The sequence below is a fragment of the Kogia breviceps genome, chromosome 10 (assembly GCF_026419965.1).
Source record: "Kogia breviceps isolate mKogBre1 chromosome 10, mKogBre1 haplotype 1, whole genome shotgun sequence".
Taxonomy (NCBI): domain Eukaryota; kingdom Metazoa; phylum Chordata; class Mammalia; order Artiodactyla; family Physeteridae; genus Kogia; species Kogia breviceps.
In genome coordinates this window covers 7659761-7684164 of record NC_081319.1, presented here as the reverse complement: position 1 = coordinate 7684164, position 24404 = coordinate 7659761, and the positions used below count along the sequence as shown (strand labels likewise).

At 40.5% G+C, this 24404-nt stretch overlaps 1 protein-coding gene across 31 annotated transcripts in view; it reads left to right on the top strand.

The window, feature by feature from the left end:
* The window catches only part of SETD5 (SET domain containing 5), an 80963-nt gene extending 60982 nt beyond the window's left edge, over positions 1-19981 (top strand). For 23 of the 31 annotated variants that reach the window (XM_067043555.1, XM_067043546.1, XM_067043543.1 and 20 more), the window contains 8 exons: positions 1120-1249; positions 8410-8654; positions 11864-11920; positions 13849-14319; positions 16876-17174; positions 18052-18185; positions 18661-18749; positions 19088-19981. In XM_067043555.1, coding sequence (XP_066899656.1) covers positions 1120-1249; positions 8410-8654; positions 11864-11920; positions 13849-14319; positions 16876-17174; positions 18052-18185; positions 18661-18749; positions 19088-19696 — 2034 coding nt within the window. In that variant the 3' untranslated portion in view covers positions 19697-19981. The remainder of the gene's footprint in view (positions 1-1119; positions 1250-8409; positions 8655-11863; positions 11921-13848; positions 14320-16875; positions 17175-18051; positions 18186-18660; positions 18750-19087) is intronic. The other 8 variants (XM_059077732.2, XM_059077729.2, XM_067043542.1 and 5 more) reach the window with 1 other exon arrangement.
* The last annotated feature ends 4423 nt before the right edge of the window (positions 19982-24404 follow it).

Here is a 24404-nt window from a genome sequence, read left to right as displayed (position 1 = left end):
TCACTCTTTACCCCCCCCATGTTCATAATTTTATTCTTGCTTTCATTTGGCAGACCACATGGTCTGGTTTCCTCACATTATTTCCTAAGTTTCTAAGAGGGTCAATCTATTAGAATTGCTCTCTTTGGTAAAGAGAATATTTACTTACCTGTAATATTGGTTCTCTAAAGGTGTAAAGTTATAATCACCTTTGCTCTTCCTATTTGGGATAGGGTCTGACTCAGAAATTGATGTTTATCAAAATTCGATCTGTCTTATGTCAGGGCAGGAGAGCCACAGAGTGGTGAGCAACCTACAACTGTGTATCTTAAGAGAACACAATTACAGGTAAGAAATTTTCTCTCTTCCACAGGATGCATGATCTTATTACGCTAATCTCTGCAGGCTTACTTTCTGACCAAAATCTGTTTCCATCATTTTAGATTCCATTATTCACTACAAAAAATGACTGATTAGAGAGCTGTTTTTTTACTTTTTTGCCTTTTTGATTTCTGCAGAAGGTCATTTATTCTGGTGATGATTTGTATTATTCATGCATAATTTAACCAAACTACTTAACAAGGAGGGAAAACTCAGAATATGCTGAGAGTAGACTTTCTGGAAGCATTTCGGTGCTTGTAGTGAAGAGCTGTTTATCCTCATCCAAAGTTTTCCTGTGAATCTTTTCCATTCTTCAGATATTCCCAACACAGGGCAGACAACTCTTAAGAGTTCCTTTATCTTCCTTCTACACACTTATTTTATGTGCTAGTTTCGTCCTGTGTGATCGGAGTCTCAAATAAATGCTAAGATATCTTCCTTATCTTTTCCCATTTATCCCATTCTAAGCAATATGCAAAGTTAAATAGCAATCAGTTTTTTTATTGGTTTGAGCTTTTTTATGGGACTTCATTATGTGTAATCCAGGTTTTCTCAATTATGCCCCATAAAAGGAATTGATGGGGCACTATCCTAAAATGCTGAAACACAAGACAAAAACTACTTGACTGTGGACTTGAATGCATTGTATTGCATCTCTCACCAGTTGATGTGTAATGACCTGGTTAATGCATTTAAAATAGGTGACCTAAATAGTTTTAAATGATTATTGATAATTCCCTGGTTCTTTTCCCGTTATAGCGCTGGATAAAGCAAGCCTTGGAAGAAGGGATGACCCAGACATCATCTGTACCCCAAGAGACTAGAACTCAGCACCTATACCAAAGTAATGAGAATAGTAATTCTTCTAGTATCTGCAAAGACAATGCAGGTATGTATGGCAGACCTTTCTGAATACATGAGCAATGATTATTTTGGGTCTACATAAAAAATTTCACTGAGTACTTTAAAAAGTCTGATACAAAAAAAAGAAATAGCATTGTTCTCTAAATAGTTACTTTACATCTGTCTTTACAGAGGAAGAGAGAGATCTCAAGTCAGGGATCAGTATTCCCAGGACGACAAAGAAGGAACTAGACAGTGTACAGATAACAGCAGAAATGGTTAAAAAAAGGTTAGATACATTTAAAGTAGTAAGTTTAGGAAATCTATATCCATATTTATAAGAGGGGTAATAAGCAAGAAAGATGTGGGGCACTCTTCAGGAAAGAATCAAAATCGTAGGTGATTGAGTTGGGTGGGACTTGGTTGAAGGGGCAGGGGATGAGTGAAATAAATGAGAAATTATTATGAATTGCTTATTTTCAAACTGGAGGGTCATGTAAAATTATCTGGCCCACTGGTTTTCCAGTGACTCTTGCAGGGGTTTTAATTGAATTGCAGTTCAAAGCACTGGTGTATGGACTTGATACCAACTTAACTTATTTTGGGATAGTCTTATTACCAAAGTTTCTCTTGGCCAGTATTACTTTAATTGAGAAGTTCTGTGTGATTCCTCTTAGTTTATTTATCTCTAAATCAATTTTGTGAATATTATGCAATCAAAACAAAATACCAAAATAAATAAGATGCTAAAAGTCACATAGTAATATTTCAGATTTTCATAAAAACCACTTCTTTGTTTCTGTTCATTGCCTGAGTAAATATGAACTTGAATTAAATAAAGAGATTTGTACTAGTAATATCTGCTTTATATTAAAACTTTGTGTAATACTGTATTTGGGGAAAAACTAGGCTACTAAAAATAGATTTTTTTTTAAATTATTGACTTTGTTTTTCTATCCCTAGATTGGATTATACCTTGTAAGTTATCGCATGTGTAACCTCAGGATAATAAGATCCCAGTGTAGAGCATCTGGAAGATAAATTATACCATGTATTTAAAATATCTTATTCTCTTCACCAAAGATTAGGGAGATTTACTCAAACCAGGTTAACTTAAAGAAATGCTGGTAACAGATTTCCATCAATATTATCAATTTATTGGCAGCTTTTACAGTACGGTGAGAGTATAACTTAACTGAAATCTTCTATCTAGTATACACACATATGTATGTGTATGGTGTGTGTCTGTGTGTGTGTCTGTGTGTTTGGGAAAGGGAGGCTGTATTAGCAATTCATGTCCTGACTGGCAAAGACTCATAGGGAAAGTGCCTTTGTTATTATGTGCCCTGGTTGGAATGGAATTAGGACTGTTAGTCACCAACCTTTATTGAACTTCTCTCATCTCTAGCAGTGAGAAACATTCAAAGGACACACCTTGCCCTTCAGGAACAACGTAAACAGGAAAATATTTAATTAAAACCGAGCAATACTCAAATGAGTGACTTGGTATATTGCTACAAGTTAGTGTAAATCCTGAGGAATTATTTTTATTTGTTGCTTTGGTTTCTTTGTTTTTGTTTTTTTCCTCTCAAAAAGATCAAGAAAATATTAATCAAAAAAGGGAGACAAATTGGTGTAGTAGAAAGAATCCAACAGACCTGTGTTTGAAGACCATCTCTACCCTTTACTAACTATATGATGTTGGGCAAGTTATAACGTTATCTCTGAGCCTCATCTATGAAACGGGTATAGTAATACCTGCTTTGTAGAGCTAATATGAGATTAAATTAAGGTACATGAATTACCATATCAGACCCTTATTGTCATTATCTACAGATTTCTTGTCGAGCATTTATGGAACATTTACAGAAATTAGTCATATACTAGGATACATTAAAGATTCTAAGTTCCTAGAAGCTAAAATTGTATGGAAATAAATGGTATTACTCTTCAGGCAGGGGAGGACATAATGTTCATTATTTGTAAATGATGTGGGTTATCTATCTAGGAGAGCCTAAACAATTGTTTGAAAAAAATAACAGGAGTTCAGTAAAACTGCTGGATATGCAAAAATTAATACCATTTATGTACCAAGAAAATGAAGAAAAAAATCATTGCCGAACTTAACAAAACTGAGAAACTGCCTAGGAATAATGGTGGGGGCATGTAAAACAAATGATTACTGATAAATATTTTTTAAGTCTTAAGGAAATGAAGGGAGCTCCCATACTGCTTAATGGAAAGAAGAAATATAATGAGTCAGTTTCTTTCCTGGCTTCAAATAGTTTCCATCAAACTAGTTTGTTTGGGGGTTTGATTTAGTGATCTTGGAAGTTTATCATAAGTAAACATGAAAATTAGAAAAACTTGAAAAAGTAATGACAAAGAAGTACTTTACCTAGAAGTGTAAAACTAACTTCTAATATGAATCTGGAAGCTGGTAATTAAATTAGTACAGGTGCAATAATGGAACAGAAGCAGGCCTTATGTAAGTGAAAGATTTGGTAAATTATTCTGGAATTTTTACTTGCGTGGGGGATGGGAAAGACTTAGATCTTTGCCAAAGTAAATTCTATGTGCATTCAGTGTTTGGGGTTTTTTTTTTTTTTTTTTTTTTTTGGTTTTTCTTAACCTCTTTATTAGAGTATAATTGCTTTACAATGGCGTGTTAGTTTCTGCTTTATAACAAAGTGAATCAGTTATTTATTTTACTTTATTTTTTTAACGTCTTTATTGGAGTATAATTGCTTTACAGTGGTGTGGGGGTTTTTTGTTTTTTAATTAAAGTTAAATAAATAATGTTTCTATGTCCTTAGTTCTCTGAATTAATAGAGGACAAAATTATCGGGAGAAAGGATTTGCAATAAAAATGACAGAGAAAGGGCTTCCCTGGTGGTGCAGTGGTTGAGAGTCCGCCTGCTGATGCAGGGGACACGGGTTCGTGACCCGGTCTGGGAAGATCCCACATGCCGCGGAGCGGCTGGGCCGGGGAGCCATGGCCGCTGAGCCTGCACGTCCAGAGCCTGTGCTCCGCAACGGGAGAGGCCACAGCAGTGAGAGGCCCGTGTGCCGCAAAAAAAATGACAGGGAAGTAATATCCCTACTAGCAATTTGGTAAGATTTATCATGCTTTTTTTTAGTTTATTTATCTATTATTTTTTTGGCTGCGTTGGGTCTTTGTTCCCTGCGCGCAGGCTTTTCTCTAGTCGTGGCAAGCGGGAGCTACTCTTCCTTGCAGTGCGCCATTTCTCATTGTGGTGGCTTCTCTTGTTGCAGAGCACAGGCCGTAGGCTTGCAGGCTCAGTAGTTGTGGCTCACGGGCTCTAGCGCGCAGGCTCAGCAGTTGTGGCGCACGGGTTTAGTTGCTCCGTGGCATGTGGGATCTTCCGGGACCAGGGCTCAAACCCGTGTCCCCTGCATTGGCAGGTGGATTCTTAACCACTGCACCACCAGGGAAGTACCTGTTATGCATTTAAAAAATTCATTCTTTAACCTAGTAGTTGTTGTTCTAGGTACTTGTACTATAGAAATAGGTGTGGACCAAAATTTAGTGTTAGTCATGGAATTATTAATAATTGCAAACACATGCAGGATAAAAACACCTGGGTTTCAGCAAATAAAGAAATGTTAAAATTTGTGGTTTATCTTCTATTACACATACTTTTGGTGGACTACTATACAGTAGCATTAAAATTTTTACTCAATTTATTTTATCAAATTAACCTCCAAAAAATAGCACAGTATTACTTTTGAATTAGATTTCAGTGATCTGAATCTTGAGTCTGTGAGAATATTAAAAGAATAGTATATTATGACGCAATAAAATTTTTCCGTGGAATGTAAAGGTGGTTCAGTATTTGAAATTTTATTCATATAATTTATTAGCCAGCCAAATGTTCTAGGGAGTAATAGCACAGTAAATGTGAATTTAATGATAAATATAATAAAATAACATACTGAATGCTTTTTTATTTTACATCTATCTGAAAACAATTGCCAGTTATGTTTCATGGTGAAAACTAGTTAAACTTTTAAATTGGTTGTCAATTTATCCCAGTATTACCATTCTTATTTAACAACATCTAGAATTGTTATCCAAACTGATTACCAAAAAGAAAATCTGTGAGATAAAAGTTTTGGTAAAGAGGATGTATTTGTTGCCATTGTATACAAATAATATGCTTATCTACCTGGAAAAGCCAAGAGAGTTAACTGAAAAACTGGTAGAGATCAATAGGGTAGCTGGGTACAAAAATATGTAAACATTTGCTTACATGTTAGCAATAACATTTAGGTAATACACAGGGAGAAATACATCCAGTTCACAGCAGTAACAGAGAATAGAGAACACTGGAGAATAAACCTAATTAGAAATGTGGTAGATCTATAATGAAGAGGAATATAAGGAATTCCTTGGCGGTCCAGTGGTTAGAACTCCACGCTCACAGCTGAGGGCCTGGGTTCAATACCTAATCAGGCTCTATGTTTTGGTTTTTTTGGCCGTGAGGCATGTGGGATCCCAGCTCCCTGACCAGGGATCCAACCCGCACCCTCTGCATTGGGAGGCGAAGTCCCAACCACTGGACTGCCAGGGAAATCCCAGTGTCAGCATGGTTGACAAATGATTTCTACAGTTCATTGACATGAACAAGTATGCTAGAATAGGCAAAATATTTTGGAGAGCTAGTGAAGAATAACTGGAATTGCCCAAACAATTTTACTAAAAAGTGTACAGAATAACATTCAGAAGTAAATCCAGTATCTAGTCGGATAAATGTCATATTTCAAATCAATAGAGAAATATGATTATTCTATAATTACAAAAGAATTTGGAAGAATTTGCTAGCCATTTGGCATGTGAAAAGGATAGAATGTACTAGTACCTAAACTACTATATGTTCTGAGTTAAATTCAAAAATTAAATATGGAGATAAAGGGAAAATAGGTCAGTATTTTTATAGTCTTGGGGTGGGGTGACAAAAACATGACATCAGAGGCAGAAAATAAAGGAAATGGTTGATACATTTGACTAAATAAAAATATAAAACATTGTATAGCCAAAGACTTAATAAAATTAAAATATAATTGTAACATTTTTGTCATTGTAATGGAAGGATTTTTACTGTGTATTTCTGATTGAAAATAGTAGGTTATTGTCCAGTGTGATTTAGACAGGGTGAGTAAGGACATGTCAGGAAAGAGTTCTAGATGAAAATACACCAGCATATTAACAATGAATTAATTTGTGGATATGATTTCAACTTATGTATGTGTTTTAATATGTGGGTGTTTGTTTGTATAACCTTGGGAATTATTTGAGTAAAGGTAAAAAACCATAAAAGATTTAACCACATGAAATTTGATAGCTATGTATGGCAAAAAGAAGAAAAATGAAACTTGAAAAAGACAATTTTGTAAATATAGTGCTGTTTGTAGAAAAAAGGAGGCGGATTACCACTGGCCCATAAACCTCATAAGGGCAGGTGTCAGGTCTCTTGTTGAATATATCATAATAAGTACTCAGTAAATATATTTTAAATGAATGACCTTTAAGTTGATTTGAGGGGTGGGAGAGTTCATCTGAACTTTATAACTTTTCCGCAATCAACTTTATCACTTACATAATTGCCTTTAGTAGTTACAGCGCTGGACCTAGCAGTATAGCAGTCTTTTGAAAGATTCACTGTTTAAGACTCTCGAAATATATAAACCTAACTCATGAATCACATGTTTGTTTGTTTATACCTAGGCACTTTTCCAAAGGAGAAAAGAAAAATGAGTATCTGGAACAGAAGGAAAATACAAATATACTTCTAATCTAGGAAAATTTTTAAATTTTTATATATCTGAAAGGAAAAACATGTATCTCCAGTGTTTTTTGCTTTTATTTCTTGTCTCTGCTTCAACCTCTGCTGCCCTAGTTCAAGCCTCATAACTCTTTCTGTTTACTCCATTAACTCCAAATAGTTTCCCAGTGTCCATTCTCATCCTAACCATTGCTACCAGGAGAATCTTTCTCAAGCACAGCTCTGATACTGTCCGAAAACTTTTCCTCAAAGACTTGGGGTAAATGTCACTCCTTCCCCCAAGCCTTGGGGGTTTAATTTAACCTAACGATTAAGAATGTAGATGGGAACCAGGTGACCTAGTTTATCTCTCTTTATACATCAAATTCCGTATTTGTAAAGTGGGGATAATAATAGTACTGGGTTTATAGAGTTACTCAAATTACATCTGATAATTCACATAAAGCATGTAGTATAGTGCCTGGTGTGTAATAAGCACTTAAAAGCAGAATTTTTTTTTTTACTAACACATAGCAGTGTGATCACGTTTGTTGAGGTTCTTAAACTTATATTACACGTTTTATATATGTTTTCTTCTTCTTACACATTTGTAAACCCATTTAAAATAGAATACATGATAACCATTTTCCCCCACTTACCTAGTTCAGTGGTTTCCATATTGTAGGTATTAAATAAATGAATAGCTTTGAACTGTAAACAAATAAAAATAGATTTTTCCTTTGAGAAAGTGAGATAGTGCATTGGCCTGAGTGGTCAGTAAAATTTATAGCATATTAACTTCCTTTCTAAGTGGAACTAAGAAGTGTACAGTAGAAAGTAGGATATTCCAATCAGAAAAAGGTTACCACCCTAGTTTCTGAAAATGACTGGGAGAAGTTTCTGTAGAAATGATATCACACTTTGAAGCACTCTAAAACTAAGAGCTCAACAAGGATCAAGTAGTCATGTGTAACTCTTTACTACTGAAGCAGAATATTACATAAAGAGCTGCTAAAGAATGGCAAAAATACATAAAAGCTTGAAACTGAGCTGGTGACGTGGCAATTCAGTAGAGGGTGATTTTAACAAAGAGACACAGATTTGAGATTTTCAGAAATTCAGTGTGAAAAACTAAATTTATATTTTCCACTACAAGAGATTAAATTGCTCCAGGGATTAGTTATCAAAAGGGTCAGATTCATCTGATGATTTTCTGGGAGGTAGAGAGTTTTGAGAATTACTTTAAGTGTGACAATTAAAAAGTCTTTGGGCTTTTGGTTTGATTGCAGGAGATAACAATGGGATGAGGCAAAAGTGGAGTTACCAGCCATTGTGGGCTAGAGATTAATAATGGCTTCACTATGAAACAGCCCTTTAGGATGTAATTTCAGACCTCTCATCCAAGCTTTGTATTTCACAGACTTGTTGAGCCCATTAAAGAAATGGAAATCTCGCTATCTGATGGAGCAGAATGTTACCAAGTTACTGCGGCCTCTTTCTCCAGTCACACCACCCCCTCCCAATCCAGGCTCAAAGAGCCCCCAGCTGACCACACCTGGCCCATCTCACCCAGAAGAGGAGTGTCGAAATGGATACAGCCTCATGTTCTCACCAGTCACGTCTCTTACTACTGCTAGTCGCTGCAATACTCCTCTGCAATTTGAGGTGATTTGGGTTTGGTTGTTGGGAGTGCTGAATATGAAAATCATTATTTGCACCTCCTCATTTCAAATACATCACTCCAAATGTTTCTTTACCATGTTCTTCGCCCATCTTAGCAAGAGAATGGGAAACCTCAGGGTCATTGTGACCTATTACCTGGTAGCCTCTCATCTTGGCAGTCCCCATAACCTCCCAAAATAGGAATAGTGCTCCCGCAGGTGACACTCATCTTTTGCATGCGATTCATCAACCTCCATTGGTAATCATGCTAGATCTTTATCTTTACTGTATACCTTGGTTAAAATAGGCCTCTAGCTGCTTAGTAACCATTAGTGACACCTGCCTGAGAGCTCAGGTTATACTGATTGATTGTGCCTCCATTTCTAGGCCTTTAAATAAGTGAAGTGTCTTTGTTATTTTGCCTTCTCCTGTGCCTAAGTAAACAGATTTAGAAAGCACTGAGGTATGGTTTATGGCAATTTAGGGGTGTTTTTTCATTCCCAGTTTACTTTCCCTTCTTGTCATGTGTTAGGAATGAGAAGTAGAAAGAGCCTAGCAACATGCATTTATAAGAACCAGATTTATTACACTCACTCTCTGGTCAACTTTCAAAAAGTTACTTCTGAATTGCTTTAGTATTCAAGTTTGAGTGACGGCAGCTTTACTGAATAGAATCCGTGTGCGTGCGTTAAAAAAAAAAACTCATCTATTGCATGTTGCTTTTATTTATAACTAAATTAAACAGACACTATCTATTCCTTCTCAGAAAAATTTGTTCTGATGACTAAACACTCAGCTCTGACCCTACCTTGCACTTCTCCAGATGTATTCTTTGATAAAGGTGAATGTTCTAATCAGTGCCATCCTACCTATTCAGTTTTTATGAGAGCATGGCGATTTAAAAGACCTGAACCTTTAAATGGCTAACTCAGAAAGAGGAAACTAGCAACCTTGAAAGTAAGAGGCAGCTGTATTCTCTACCTAAACTCAACCATATTAACTTACTTTTGGAGCAGACCTTTTTGAGAAGGCGAAAAAAACCTTCTGGTTACATTTGATTTCTAGGGAAGTTACCCTTTACCAGATTCCCTTTAGCGTTCTTTTTAGTCAGATAGCAAAACAGCTGATATGGGCCTTACTAACTTTACTTGGATCTAATTGCAGTTGATTTTTCATTTAGCAGCTGAAGTTTGATGGTAAAATTTCGTGAGAGGACGTTCTCACTGGGAGGCAGTAGATTCTAGGAGTAGAATTTCATACTTTATTATAATTAACGTTTTATTATAATTAAAGGTGAAATTAGAAGCTGGGTTGCCATCTAGAACAGCCGGGTTTAGCACTCAGTGTATTTCCTATCCCTTGCAGCGTTTTGCATAACTGAGAAATGCTATGCAAATGTAAGGTGTTTTTTTTTATTTTTTTATTTTTTTTACAGTACGCGGGCCTCTCACTGTTGTGGCCTCTCCCGTTGCGGAGCACAGGCTCCGGACGTGCAGGCTCAGCGGCCATGGCTCACGGGCCCAGCCGCTCCGTGGCATGTGGGATCTTCCCGGACTGAGGCACAAACCCGCGTCCCCTGCATTGGCAGGCGGACTCTCAGCCACTGCGCCACCAGGGAAGCCCTATTTTCTATTTTTTTTAATCAGAGATCATTTTAGTGATGCATAGTCTAAGCATAATGTTAGAATACCAGGAGCCAAAGAAAATATAATACATGAAGTAGCCAATCCTTTCAAAAAGTTCAATGCATGTTTTCACTGTTTTAGTCTCATGATTTAACTAAGAAAATTTGGCCTTTTTCATCAATTCAAAAAGATTTCATCATCCTGACCATCTTTATCACCATTCTAATTGCTATACTCTTTGCTGTATTCTAGTGTGGGGAGGTGGGGAGCCTTATTTCCATCCAAGACTATGACACAGAGAAATAGCAGAAAGGTGTCACAAGTAAAGATCAGCTTGGTTGGGGGAAGAATATTTTTGAAAGGAGGAAAGTGAGAAACGCTAAGGGAATGAGTTGAAAAGACACGTAGTAGAAGAGAAACAAGATCATGAGGAAAGGGAAGCATCCAAAAAAAAAGTGAAAGCAACATTGGGAGGGCAAGTTTAATGAACCCCTCCTTTCCAGCAGAATAACCCTTCCCTTGTCTTCCTGCCTGGAGAGCCATACCCCACTATCCATCTCACTACCACCCCACCAAATAAAATGAACACCAGTACCCCTGCTCTGCGGAAGCAGCCTCATTTCCTGCCCCAGGATGGGCCAGCCATCCAGGCCACAGCTGTCCAGAGCCTGTGATATTAGAGGCCCTCCCCTACCTTGCCCCTGAATCCTTGTCACAGCTACCACCGTCATTCTCTGCTTTTTACCCTTCATACCTTCCCATCTGAACTTACTGCCCAGTTCCTGTTTCATACGGGAGTGCTGCCTCATGCAAAAGCTGCCCTAACGGTAGCCCTGTTTAGGACCAGAGACTGGAAGTGTACACATCTGCCGGTTTTTTGTTTTTTTTTTTCTTTTTTTCCTCTATTCCTCAAAGTACAGTGGATTTTAACATCAGAGAAGAACCTTAGTGGGGGTGGTCAGATCCAGCTGGATTATGTTAAGAACCATCTAGCCTATGAGCTAGAGAATCCATCAATCATAACTTCTGCAACTGTCATTCAAGAGGAACTGGCCGTCTCCCTAGCCCTGTCAGCCCCCAACATACTAAGCAGTTTCCCTGGGTAATGGTGGCAGGCCTGAGTCACACAGGAGAATTGAGGAAATGTGACATTCAGAAGAGGGTGTGGAGTGAAGAGAAAAGGTGCCCCTAAGCAGGAGGAATGAGTGGTAGGGTGCCCCTCAATAACAAGTACTGTAGGAAATCTCATCTAACATAGAAAGACATATACTGTAATAGTGTAAAATCTTACCAATTTAACTCTTGGTATCTGCTTGAGATGTTTACTTACAGCATGATACATAACCAGTTTATCCTTAAATGCTTTCAAAGACGCCAGGAAGCATTTTAACAAGTCATTCTGTCCATCGAGATGAATTCTGCGTTTGAACATTTCCCTTGTGCCTTCTTACCCTCCTCCCTGCCCCACCCCCACCCCCCAAAATTTGTGGCTAACCATCTATGCTTGCCTTTTTTTGCTTTATTTTTTGTTTGTTTTGTTTTGCTTCTTTGAGTAGATGAATAACAAGATGCTTTTCCCTCCTCTAGAACATATCCTCCCCTGAGAGTTCCCCTGCGAATAGGCCCGAGTCCCTGTCACCCGAGGTAGTTATCACACCATCTCAATCACACTTGGAGGCTGAGAGTGAGTGTGCATGAGTGTGCTCCTGCGTGTGTGGGGAGGGCTGGGGGACCTGAGTGAATGGGGTGATGGGCTGGAGGGTGGCCGATTGGTCACTGTAAGTTGAATGACTCTTCCCATGTGTGCCTGTGGCTACTCAGAACTCTCAATGTAGATGGAGGAAAATGAAGTAGTTGAGTGTGTGTGTGTGTGTGTGTGTGTGTGTGTGTGTGTGTGTGTGTGTGTGGTGGGTTTGTTTTTGTTGTTTTGGGGGGGGTGGGGTGGAAGGGTATGGCTGAAGAGTTTTCTTAAAGAATAGAATCTAGAAGTCAAGTTTAAAGGAGCTGAAGATGTGGTGGGAACCTTGTTAAAGAAAGTCTAATGTGTTTGATAAATAAGCAAGGTTATATCAACAGTTGGTAGGAGCTGTTTTTTGATCTTTATTATCTTGGGCTGATAAAGGAGCAGCTTATATTGGAAAAGTTAGGCAATGATTTATGCCTTATTCCCAGGTTAATCTGACAGCTGTTTAACTGGATGTTTTGAGCTTTGGTTGATAGATTAAGCAGCTTCTTTAGAAAGGGAGAGTCATGCCTCTCAGTTTAAGTCAGCCCATGGCTTCTGTGACTCAGGGCTCCATTCTGCAGTGGTTGGGAAATGGTTGCTGTACAAATGGTATCTCTTAGAATATCAAATCCTACTGCTATGGAGAAGTTAAATTCAGATTTTAGTGCTAGAGTTTCTTAACTATTGAAAGATTTGGACAAACGTAGTAGTGATTAACTCCATGAATCCACGTGGAGCCTTTTTCCTCTTAAAGAGAAAGTTATAGTCATAACCTTTCAGAAATTAAGTAAACTGTTAACCCCACACCCTTCCAGTAAAAAGTTAGCGCTAAACTCAGTGACAGGTGGCCAAATTCTGAATCAGTGGGATTTTATAGATCTATGTGAAACTGAAGAAGATTGTATTCTAGTGTACTAGAGGTCTTCTGGGTGTTTTTTACTCTATTTTGTAAGGAATGTAAAGCTCTCCCTCAGTTGCTAAAGATTCTAATATAGCATAATTTGGAGGCTGACATGGTGTGTCATCTGGGTTTCTGGTACTGTTCTTTCTAGAGAGTTAGCTATAGCTGACATAGTGGCAAAAAATCTTGATGTTAGGAGGTAACGATGAACAAGTAGATGGGTTTATTTTTGGTACGTTTCAGCATTTCAGATGCTCTGCAGTGATGAGCATTAGTGGTCTTGTGGTATGTTAACATACATTAGAGGATGCAAAAAGAAGAATTGAGTGGCCAGAAAGTTTTATGAGAAATACATACTTAATAGTGAAAGTGAGTGAAGAACTGGTTGGTTGATGTCGTTAACTTAATACCATTCTTCTTCCCTGAACCAGTAACTTAAATACTTGACTTTTCGTCTACTTTCTACTTTCTTTCACTTTTTTCCCTCCTCCCACCTTCCATCAATATTAGTTTAGAAATGAATAACACCAGAAGCCAGTTACCTTAAGACACTGTTCTCGCCTCTGTGGCTCCTTGGGGCTCAGGTAAATCCCTGATTATACTGCCAGTCCCTGAGTGTAGTGCGGGGTGACGCAGCAAACCTGATGAAAGGCTAAGCAGGCAAAATAGTCACATTTGGCCAGTTACCTAATTCTGACTTTCCCAGTATTCTCCTCCAGAAAGACTTTAAAACAATTTGGGGAAGGCAAGGATTCTTTGGTAATCTGGTGTGTATACACTGGTATTACATGGGACCTTTACAGATGTTAATGGCTTTCTCTCTTCTACTTTCGTCCCTCTTACCTATTCTTATTCACCTGTGCCCCCTCACGTCCCTTCTTTTCTGCCCTTTGACTTTTTCCTTTCTCCCCTACCCCATGTCTCCGTTGATTTTTATTCTTTCAGCTTTGTCACCGAAAAGACCTGGACTTGACAAAAGTAGGCTACCTTGACTCCAACACTAACAGCTGTGCTGACAGACCTTCCCTGATCAGCTCGGGTCATTCTGACCTGGCTCCTCATCCCTCTGTCGGACCCACCTCTGAGACTGGCTTTACAAGCAGGAGTGGAGATGGACATCAGACCCTTGTGAGAAACTCGGACCAGACTTTTCGGACAGAGTTTAACTTGATGTATGCCTACTCCCCGTTGAACGCTATGCCTCGAGCAGATGGATTGTATCGAGGGTCTCCCCTAGTAGGGGATAGGAAGCCTTTACATTTGGATGGCGGCTATTGTTCCCCTGCAGAAGGGTTTCCCAGCAGATATGAGCATGGTTTTATGAAAGACCTCTCTCGTGGATCCATGTCACCTGGTGGCGAAAGGGCTTGTGAAGGAGTCCCATCTGCCCCCCAGAACCCACCACAGAGGAAAAAGGTAAGTGTTTCACATTTTATGGGTCCTTTTGAAGAACTTTAACTGAATAATTCAACAGATATTTACTGAGTTACCACTGTGTTTTCAGCACTGTTTTCAGTGTGAGGAAAATGAAGATAAGTAAGATGGTCTCTCAGCATGTCTAGTGAAAGACTGTTTTAATATAATTTGATGAGTGTTGTAAATGTTAAGCAAATTCAAATGCCTACCATGTATGTGCCATACACGTGGCTAGGCAATTCAAAGGATAAAGCAGTGAAAAAGAATAATGCTACTTACATGTTTTATGTAGTACTTTTCATGTTCTAGGCACTGTTAAGCTCTTCTTATTCATTTAACCTCACAATAATCCTGTAAGATGGGTAATTTCCCATTTTGTAGATGATGAAACTAAGGCAAGTTGAGTAACTTGCCCATGGTCACACAGCTAGTATATGGAAGAGCCAGGACACTACCCAGGTCTGTCTGATTCCAGATTGCATGTTCTTATTGCCACCATGCTATATTGCCTCCTAGGTTCCACCCTAATGGAGCTTATAGCAAGTGAGACTGAGCTTATCAGATAATTATATTAATGAAGAGAAAGGAGTTGTTCAGATGTGATGAGAACAACTTAACAGGAAACCTGACCAAGTCGGATATGTGGAGGGTACTTGAGAACAAACAAGAAGTTCATAGCCAAGTTTGAGAGGTGGTAGAGTGCAAGGTGACAGGTCACTGATTTGGCTGATCTCAAAACAGGAGGTAGGAATCAATCAGCCAACAAATTGAGGGGGTGAAGATCTTAACAGAAGAGAGAGCAGAACAAGTAACGGTGACACTCCATTTAGTGGGCAGCAGGGATGTGACGTGGTTGCAGTTGAATGTTGCTCTGGTGGCGGGTGAATGGTGGGGATAGCCAGGAGGAGAGTACAGAGGTGGGCAGGGCCAGGTCGCAGAGATCTGGTTTGGGGCTTGACTTGTAGGTGATGCCTGGTCTATAAATTACGAAGCCAAAAGTGTGCTTTTTTATGTCTGGTTTTCAGCTAGGGGCATTTGGAAATGCATAGGAGTATTTTGAGTTGTCACAGCAACTTCCATTTACTGGTCAGAGCTAGAGGTGTTTAATGTGTGTGTGTGACAGTCTCACATAATTGCAAAATGTCTGTGGTACTCTTGTTCAAATGTAGCCTAGTGGCTTTTTATCTTTGCATTACAGTGAAATACGTTACCAGAATTTATTATTAACCCCTTTCCATGATTGTGTATAGAAAATGCATACACAGAATTGTCTTACTTTGTGTTTTTATTATATTTTTACATTTGAACAGAAAAATGAGAGCCCTAAGTGGGTAAAAGAAGGAGGAAACACTGGCAGATAATTTGTAATAAAATAGCATTGCGGGGAAAATTCCCTGGCGGTCTGGTGGTTAGGACACAGTGCTTTCACTACGGATCGAACCCTGGTCAGGGAACTAAGATCCCACATGCTGCGAGGCGCAGCCAAAAAAAAAAAAAAAAAAAAAAAATAGCCCTGGGTTTAGAATACTGTTGCATGAACAGCACTGACTAGCAGGAACAAAAGTGGAAACAGTCTTTGGATTTCTGGTTTCATTTATTATGTGCAAAAGTGATTGAAATCATGATCTGTTATTTCAGAAATATTGTTGAACACCTGCTATCAACCAAGTTCTGTGCTGTATGTTAAAGATAAAAAGCCAAATAAACTTGGTCTTTGCCCTTGTAGAACATGACAGTTTACAAGCATACAAGACATTGTAATAGGTTGACAGGCAGTGTAAGCACAGTGTGCTGTAACAGCAGAGAGGAGGTGTACTGGGCAGGGCAGGGAGGAGGGGTTTGTTGTGGCAGTCGGGAAAGAATAAGGCAGAGGAATGGCAGATCGAGGAGAAGTTTCAAGTACAGGCTTTCTAGAGCTGGCTTGCTAAAGTATAAACAGGAAAACGTTTCCTTTCTCCTTTTACACTAGTTTCTCTATGTGTAAAACAGTAACAGTAATAAATCCCTCGGTATATCTTGAAAAATTGAGCATATCTAAGAACACTGAAGCATTGGCTTTTTCTTTCTGTTTGTGTGTGTATGTGTTTTGTTTTGTTTTGTTTTTAAACAACTAACTCTAGGGATTTCTGGGGAGTGAGGAAGTGCTATCAGAATCATCTAGGAGACTTTTTCAAACTACACAAACTCCCAGCTCTTCACCTTCCCTTTTCTAGGTGCTACCGTTGTTACAAATAGCTATGATGGCACACTTTTGTTGAAGGGAACTGTAATCTCACAGGTTTTTCTGAAGGCAGAATAAAGGTTGAGGTCTACTGGTGAACACCATTTTTCAAAAATGCCATCTCTTAGTGTATTCTCTTTTCCTTACCAGTTTCTGACTGATTTAAATAAGTAGCTCTGCTCAGGTCTCTCTCACACTTGGAAAAAGTCACCCGTTGGTGCGTGTTTTGTTTGCATGGCTTGCTAGCAGTTTACTAGGGTTCCATCTTCTTTCCCCATTGCTAGTGAACCACTAATGATGTCTAGCTAGGGTCCTATTTCTTTTTTCCTTCCTAGGTATCCCTGCTGGAGTACCGCAAACGGAAACAAGAAGCCAAGGAAAATTCTGCTGGTGGGGGAGGTGACTCAACACAGAGCAAAAGCAAGTCTGCAGGAGCTGGGCAAGGCAGCAGTAACTCACTTTCTGACATTGGTGCCCATGGTGTGCAGGGATCCTCAGCCCGAACCCCATCTTCGCCTCACAAAAAGTTCTCCCCATCTCATTCCTCTATGTCTCATTTGGAGGCGGTAAGCCCATCGGATTCCAGAGGCACTTCATCTCACTGCAGACCTCAAGAGAGTATCAGCAGTAGGTGGTAAGTTTATGTTTGATGCTTTAATGATGAAATTCAGGAGGGAAGTACACATCTAGGCTCTTTACCTAAGATGTATGGAAACACTTAATCTGAGAAAGCCAGCCAACAGTGCTGTCTACCCTATTCAGCTGATTTAATATCAGCCACAGTCCACCAGCCCTACAGAAGCAAAGAATTGCCACCGAGCCTGCAAAACAACATGTTGGATGGCATATAGCTGTGGACACAGTGGAGTTATTTTTTTCGCTGGGCACTAACACTGCCTCTTCTGTTTTCTCATTTCGTGTGAAAGGTAAGTCAGCATTTGAGTTCAGTTGCCCTTAAATTAACAACAGATACCTCAGTTCCACCCGGCTAGCATATACAGAGAGGTGTGACACGTTCTGAAAGGATTTGTCTGGTTTAGGGGATGTTGCAAATAAATAATACTAATGTCAGATACTGAGTATCAAACGAGTGAAATAAAGAATGAGGCATTTTAGGGATCTTGAACTGAAAAAATGAGGTCTGAGAAAGGAGAGACATGGCTCAAGGGAGTAATGCTCATTAATCTGTGAAACTAGTTACCACGTGCCAGTCACATGAGTTCACAGAAGAGAAAATCAGCATTTCAAAATGGAGGTTAAAAGAAGTAGACAGCTTCAAATCCCCCTTTTCCTTAATTGCTTTTTTTCTTTAAAAGTGTTTATTCTTATGTGCCTGACATAGTTTGAGGCAGAGAAAATACCTTGTTTTAAATTGGTCCTGAAGAAAATAATGTTTAAAAAGAGGGTGTTCTAAGAGAATACGTTGTACAGGTTGTCAGAGCTTTGTTTGTTCCAGACTCTTATCTTTAAAGTCCTGTGGCATAAACCTACACATCCTATTGCCTTCACAGGATGGTTCCCACATCAGTAGAACGACTCCGAGAAGGAGGGAGTATCCCCAAGGTCCTCCGAAGCAGTGTGAGGGTGGCCCAAAAAGGAGAGCCTTCTCCCACGTGGGATAGTAACATCACAGAAAAAGACTCAGGTGAGCCTGTGGCCTTCTGCCAACCAGGTACAGGGACACGAGCCAGGCTCTACACAATGCACACCAAATGCTGGGGTGAGGTGAGTCCATTTCTTATGCATTTGGTCTCCTCTGTATGCAGAGTTCCAGCTCAGTCTTGCTTTCACTCTTTTGGGCTACAGCATTCTTAAGATCTAGCATTGCTTGCTCTTTGTCTGCTCTTTTTTCCCAAAGGATACCTTTATGTAACTCATCTCTCCAAAGCCCTGGGAATCACCTTGATGAAGGAAGAAGAGAAAAAAGGAGACAGAAATCAGATCAGGCGTTTAAAACACCCCATAATTAACCACTCCTTTTGCCCTTCTGGCATGCTGCACTCACCTGATTTGTCAGAAGGAGAGCGGCATGGGTTGGTGCTGGCATTGGTGACTTGAATGAGCAGTGGATCTCTCACACTTACTCTAAGAAGATAAGTTGATTTTGTATTACCTTCCAGACCCTGCAGATGGTGAAGGCCCAGAGACACTGAGCTCAGCACTCTCTAAAGGAGCAGCCGTTTACAGCCCTTCCAGATACAGCTACCAGGTGAGACAAGAAAGTGCTCATCTCTGGGCATAAGAATGTGTTCTGGGTTCCAAATGTTTTGTGATCCTGGCCGCCATTTGCAGTTGAGATGCCGTCTTTGCATATAGTTTCAGCAGCTTTGGAAATAAATCATCATCTGCTCACCTTCAGGTAATAAATCATGCCAGAAAAATTAAGTGACCAAAGGCAGCCATTTTACTGTCCTTGGTATCCTAAAAAGAACAAATGTTTAAGAAGATGAAGAAAAAGAAAAAGGATATTTTAAATATTCACAAGCCTAAATGGCTTAAATAGGGACTTTTTCACCTCCTTATGCTTTTCCTCCCAACTCTTTCTAGCTCCTGCAGTGTGATAGTCCACGGACAGAATCACAAAGCCTCCTTCAACAGAGTTCCTCCCCCTTTAGAGGACATCCCACCCAGTCTCCGGGATACAGTTATCGAACTACTGCACTGAGACCTGGGAACCCCCCTTCTCATGGTTCTTCAGAATCCTCCCTCTCTTCCACGTCCTATTCCAGCCCTGCCCACCCTGTGTCCACAGACTCGTTGGCCCCATTTACGGGGACACCAGGGTATTATAGCAGCCAGCCACATTCTGGAAACAGCACCGGCAGCAGTCTTCCAAGGAGGAGCTGCCCTTCTAGTGCTGCTAGCCCTACCCCACAGGGCCCCTCAGACTCGCCGACCTCAGACTCGGTTTCCCAGTCCAGCACAGGAACTCTGAGTTCCACCTCCTTTCCTCAGAACTCTAGGTCGTCATTGCCATCAGACTTCCGGACTATCAGTCTGCCCAGTGCTGGGCAGTCAGCTGCCTACCAGGCCTCCAGGGTATCTGCGGTTTCCAATTCACAGCACTACCCACATCGAGGGAGTGGGGGTGTGCACCAGTACCGGCTCCAGCCACTGCAGGGGTCGGGGGTCAAGACTCAGACAGGACTTTCCTAGGGCTTCTGGATTTGGGCAAACAGAACTTGAATGAGCCCATAGCTGCTTCCTTCCAGCTGCCTCTGGAACCTAGGCCGAGCATATTGCTGGGGGAGGGGGTACAAGGTGCCAGAGGATTGGGTCTGGTCAACAAGAAACAAGACTTGTGGTCATGACTGGCTCTGGCCTTGGAGAAAGATGTAAATCTTGTCTGAAGCAGAGACTATAAAGAAGTTTCTCCCTGCTGTTAAGGGTACATTGTTGACAAGCAAATGGTGTTTCGGTTAGTAATGGTTCTAAGTGCAATGAGTTGTGTTGAAGCCTCCGTCTCCCATCCTTGCCTGTATCCTGTAGTCACTTGTGCTGTGAGGACATCTTTTTAAATCAAAACAAACAAACAAACAAAACAAAAACAGTTTTCAAAGGAAAAAACGGTGAAAAGAGCCAATCTCAAAGCCCCAAGCCATCTGAGTAGTGTTAGGGGTTTATGCACTTAAGAAAAAAGGTAGGTATATAAGACAACCATTCCAAAAGCAGTTATCTGGCCAAGATGCGTCCACCCAAGAATATTCCTTACCTTTGTCTTAGAAACACAAGAAAGAGGCAGGGATAGTGAAGCTTGGAGTGTGCTCTGACTGAGGGGTGCCTGGATCTCTGAGGAAGAGCTCATGGTCAACTCTTGATTATTCAGGAGCAGATTGTCCAGTAGATTGTCTGATCCCCCAGCTGGTACCATCCCACTCCCCTTCCCCAGGCTATTTCACAGCTCAGTAATCTATGAAGCAAGTAGGCAAAGAAGAGAGATATAACTGAGATGGGCCAATTGCATTGCTACTTATCAGCTTTTGGCAATAAATTTGATTAGGAAGGGTCCCAGGTGGTTTGGGAATTCTTTGAATTTTATTTTTTCTACTCCCAATTAATCAGGAGTTGATGATCCTCTGAGTAGGACTGCCTCCATGATTGGGGAACATGCACTCGTGACTGCAGGGTAAGAGTGGAAAGATACGTTTGTGGAATGGCACCGACAGGACTGTGATTGTGTGTGGCATGTCCCACGTTTCTTTGGGAGATGCTTATTTGAGAGTGGCCCAGGTGAGAGTGTTATAAAGCCACCCACACATCTAATAACACTGTTCTGGATGAGAGATGAGAGCAGACTGGCTTCTCCCCATCAGTGCATTGTGCCTGTTGTACACCCCTGCAGGAGCCCTGGAGCCAGCCAGGTGGGGTACACAATCTTTTTAAATTCCATACGGTTGCCAGCTTATTTCTTTCACTTGTTTACTGTAATATCCGGCGTGTTTTTATTTATCTAATTTTGTATTCAGTTATAACCATGGTAGGGGTAGCAGATATCTGACAGGTGTAATCCCTGGTGCTGCAGTGGACCTTACTTCTTTCTTTTGGACAAGATAATACTGTGAGTCTCCCTCCTTCCTTCCCTCCAGTTTGCTTTCTCCCTTTTTCCCTCAGCCTCTTACATCCCCTTTCTTTCTACCCTCTGCTACAACTATCATATGCACAGTCTTCTCTCTTTGTGTGTGACTGTTACAAAATTTCACTTTTTCAAAATTGAAATCAGGTGTTTGCTCAAATGAGGGGAGATTTTTTTTTTTTAATGCTGAGACTTCAGCAGATTACTTTTCTTTTTGTTTCCCCCACAAACCCATCAGTCTGGGAGAGCGTTGGGAGTGGAAATCATGTTGCCTGGGATGCTGGTTTCTTTGTATATTATATAAAACGTATGTAAATGTCTCTCCATTTGGGCTGGGGTTTGCATTCTCCCCTTGGCTGTTAAACCGAGGGGAGAGGCCAGCGGGCAGGCGGCCCTCACCCTGCCTGGCACGTGCAGAGACCCCAGCCACTCTGTGTGGGCAGGGTGCTGTCAAGACCAGACCTCTGGGGGGGGGTGGGGGCGGGGGGATGGGGGGGGACTCTTGGAAGGGAAGAAGTATCACTTCTTTCTCAAGTGGAGTGTTTACACCTTGCTGTAACATTTGAACTTTCACAAGAGATGTAATAATTTTGATAATAAAATTCTTAACCATAATAATCATAAGTTGAGAACTTCTTTGTCCAGTTCTGTGATCTTGCCTTGCCTGGTTTTCTTAACGCTGTCCTTACTTGAAGAGAGCAAAGATGGACCCACATGCAGGAGACTGTGCTCTCGGTGGTGTTTTGTCCATAATGGGGTCAGGAATACAGACTGATCTTTCTTCACCATTTTATGATTAGATCAGGCTATAATCCTTTACTAAACAGCTACTGAGTGCTAGGCTATATGTAAGGTGTTGGGAATATGAAGATAAGACAGCCTCCTTCTCTATTACTAGGTACGTTGCTTTCGATGTGATATAAATATTAGAAGCTGAACTGTATTAAAGAAATAAGCAAGTGCACCTTGTATGCAACTTCACAGTTAACCAGGCTCTTCCATTTATGTCATTGGTTGTCTCATTCATCCTTAGAATATGTTAAGGTAGGTATATTATTCCCATTCTGTTATTCTTTATTAGTTTCAGAGGATATAATGTGTCCAAGATTTCTCTCTTCTTAATGGCAGGCTCCAAGTGACAAAGTCTTGGAAATTTTGCAGTTTACCCAGGAAACAAAAAGAGATAGCTAGAGATGCTTTGAAACTGACTAGAAATCACTTAACTAGCAGGAAAAGTATATCATACCAGTTCTTGCCTTAAAAAGCAGTCTGGGCTTTTTAGCCTTCAGGCATCATTTTGATATGCATGGTTCTCTGTTTAGTAAAGGTCACCCTGAAGAAAAAAATGCACTATTGTCCAAATGGAGTAGGCCATTTACTTTGAAACTACACTGATTATCAATTCATCAGCACAGCCTTCATAACCTGCTATGAGGCTCAGAGACAGATAGGTTCCTGTGCTAAAGATGAGTAAAGGTAACAGCTTGGAGTAAAAAAACATAGTTATTGAAGGAGATGGTGTTCCCCTATAACTTTTCCCTGCTCCTACACTCAAAACTTACTCTGAGATACAAAACCTTGGGCAACTTTATAGGAAAATTACACATCCCCATAAGCCTCAAAACACCAGTAGCCACAAGACCTTCATGGTATCACGTTCTGTTCCAGAGGAAGCAATGGTGTGTCTGATGGGTCTCAGAACTCCAAACGAGCACTCACTTGGAAGTTCAGCGAGCCAATTTGAGAGCAGCAGTCAAACTAGAAGGGATTTGCAGTGCGTGCAAAGGTGCTTGGGTAAGTCTGAAGGGGCTGGAGCAGTCTGGGCCCAAGAAAATTCTAAACAGCAAACCTCCCAGGACAGAGCTCCACACTGAAAAGAAACTCCTGATAGAATCCAAATTGAGCAGGAGAGGTGGAGGGTCACATTAAATAAAGTATTTTGAATGAGTGAAACTAGGATTGTCCATGAAAGTGTTAAATAACTTACCTTGTTCTTTAACTCCTGAGAGAAACAGTTGGTCACAGATTGTTCTGCTGGGGCTTCCCTGGTGGCGTAGTGGTTAAGAATCCGCCTGCCAGTGCAGGGGACATGGGTTCAAGCCCTGGTCCGGGAAGATCCCACATGCCGCAGAGCAACTAAGCTCGTGCGCCGTAACTACTGAGCCTGTGCTCCAGAGCCCAGGAGCCACAATACTGAGCCCACATGCCACAACTACTGAAGCCCGCTCGCCTAGAGCCCATGCTCCACAACAAGAAAAGCCACCGCAATGAGAAGCCTATGCACCGCAACGAAGAGTAGCCCCCGCTTGCTGCAACTAGAGAAAGCCCGCACACAGCAACGAAGACCCAACACAGCCAAAAATAATATAAATAAATAAATTTGTAAAAAAATAAATTGTTCTGAATGTCAACTGCTATTGTTTGCATAGTCCATATATTAAACACACAAAAAAAATGTGCTGTAAAACCTTGAAACTAGAAAAAAACCATGCCTCCCTTTATTTACCCATAAAAACGGATAACAGAAAGTACCATAGTCAAATTCCAAACAGTTACAAGAAAGGAGCAGAATAATATCCCCACAGATAAAAGCATGCTAATGAAATAGGACAGGAAAAGGAAATAACAGGTGTACAGATTGGGAAGACAGAAATGACTGTTCATAGAGGACATAATTGTCTTATAGAAAATCCAAAAGAATTGACCCCCCAAAAAATAAAAGGATGCAACCAATAAGGAGTTACAGCAGGGTTGCAAGGTATAATATTAATGATACAAATGTCAGTTGCTTCCCTATATACAAACAACAAACAACTGGAATTTGAAAGTTTAAACAACATTTACATTGGAACTAACAAAAATGACATAGGTATAAATCTAACAAAATATCTAAAAGACCTATATGGGTAAAACTACAGAATTCTTGGTGAAAGAAATCAAAGAACTAAATAAACAGGGATATTCCGTGGCCATGAATGGGAAGACTCAGTGTCAGGATGTCTGATCTCAAGTTGACCTTTAGATTCATAATTCCAATCAATCAAAATCCCAGCAGGTAGGGCTTCCCTGGTGGCGCAGTGGTTAAGAACCTGCCTGCCAATGCAGGGGACACAGGTTTGAGCCCTGGTCCGGGAAGATCCCACATGCTGCAGAGCAGCTAAGCCCGTGCACCACAACTACTGAGCCTGCGCTCTACAGCCTGCGAGCCACAACTACTGAGCACGCGTGCCACAACTACTGAAGCCCGTGCACCTAGAGCCCGTCCTCTGCAACAAGAGAAGCCACCGCAAT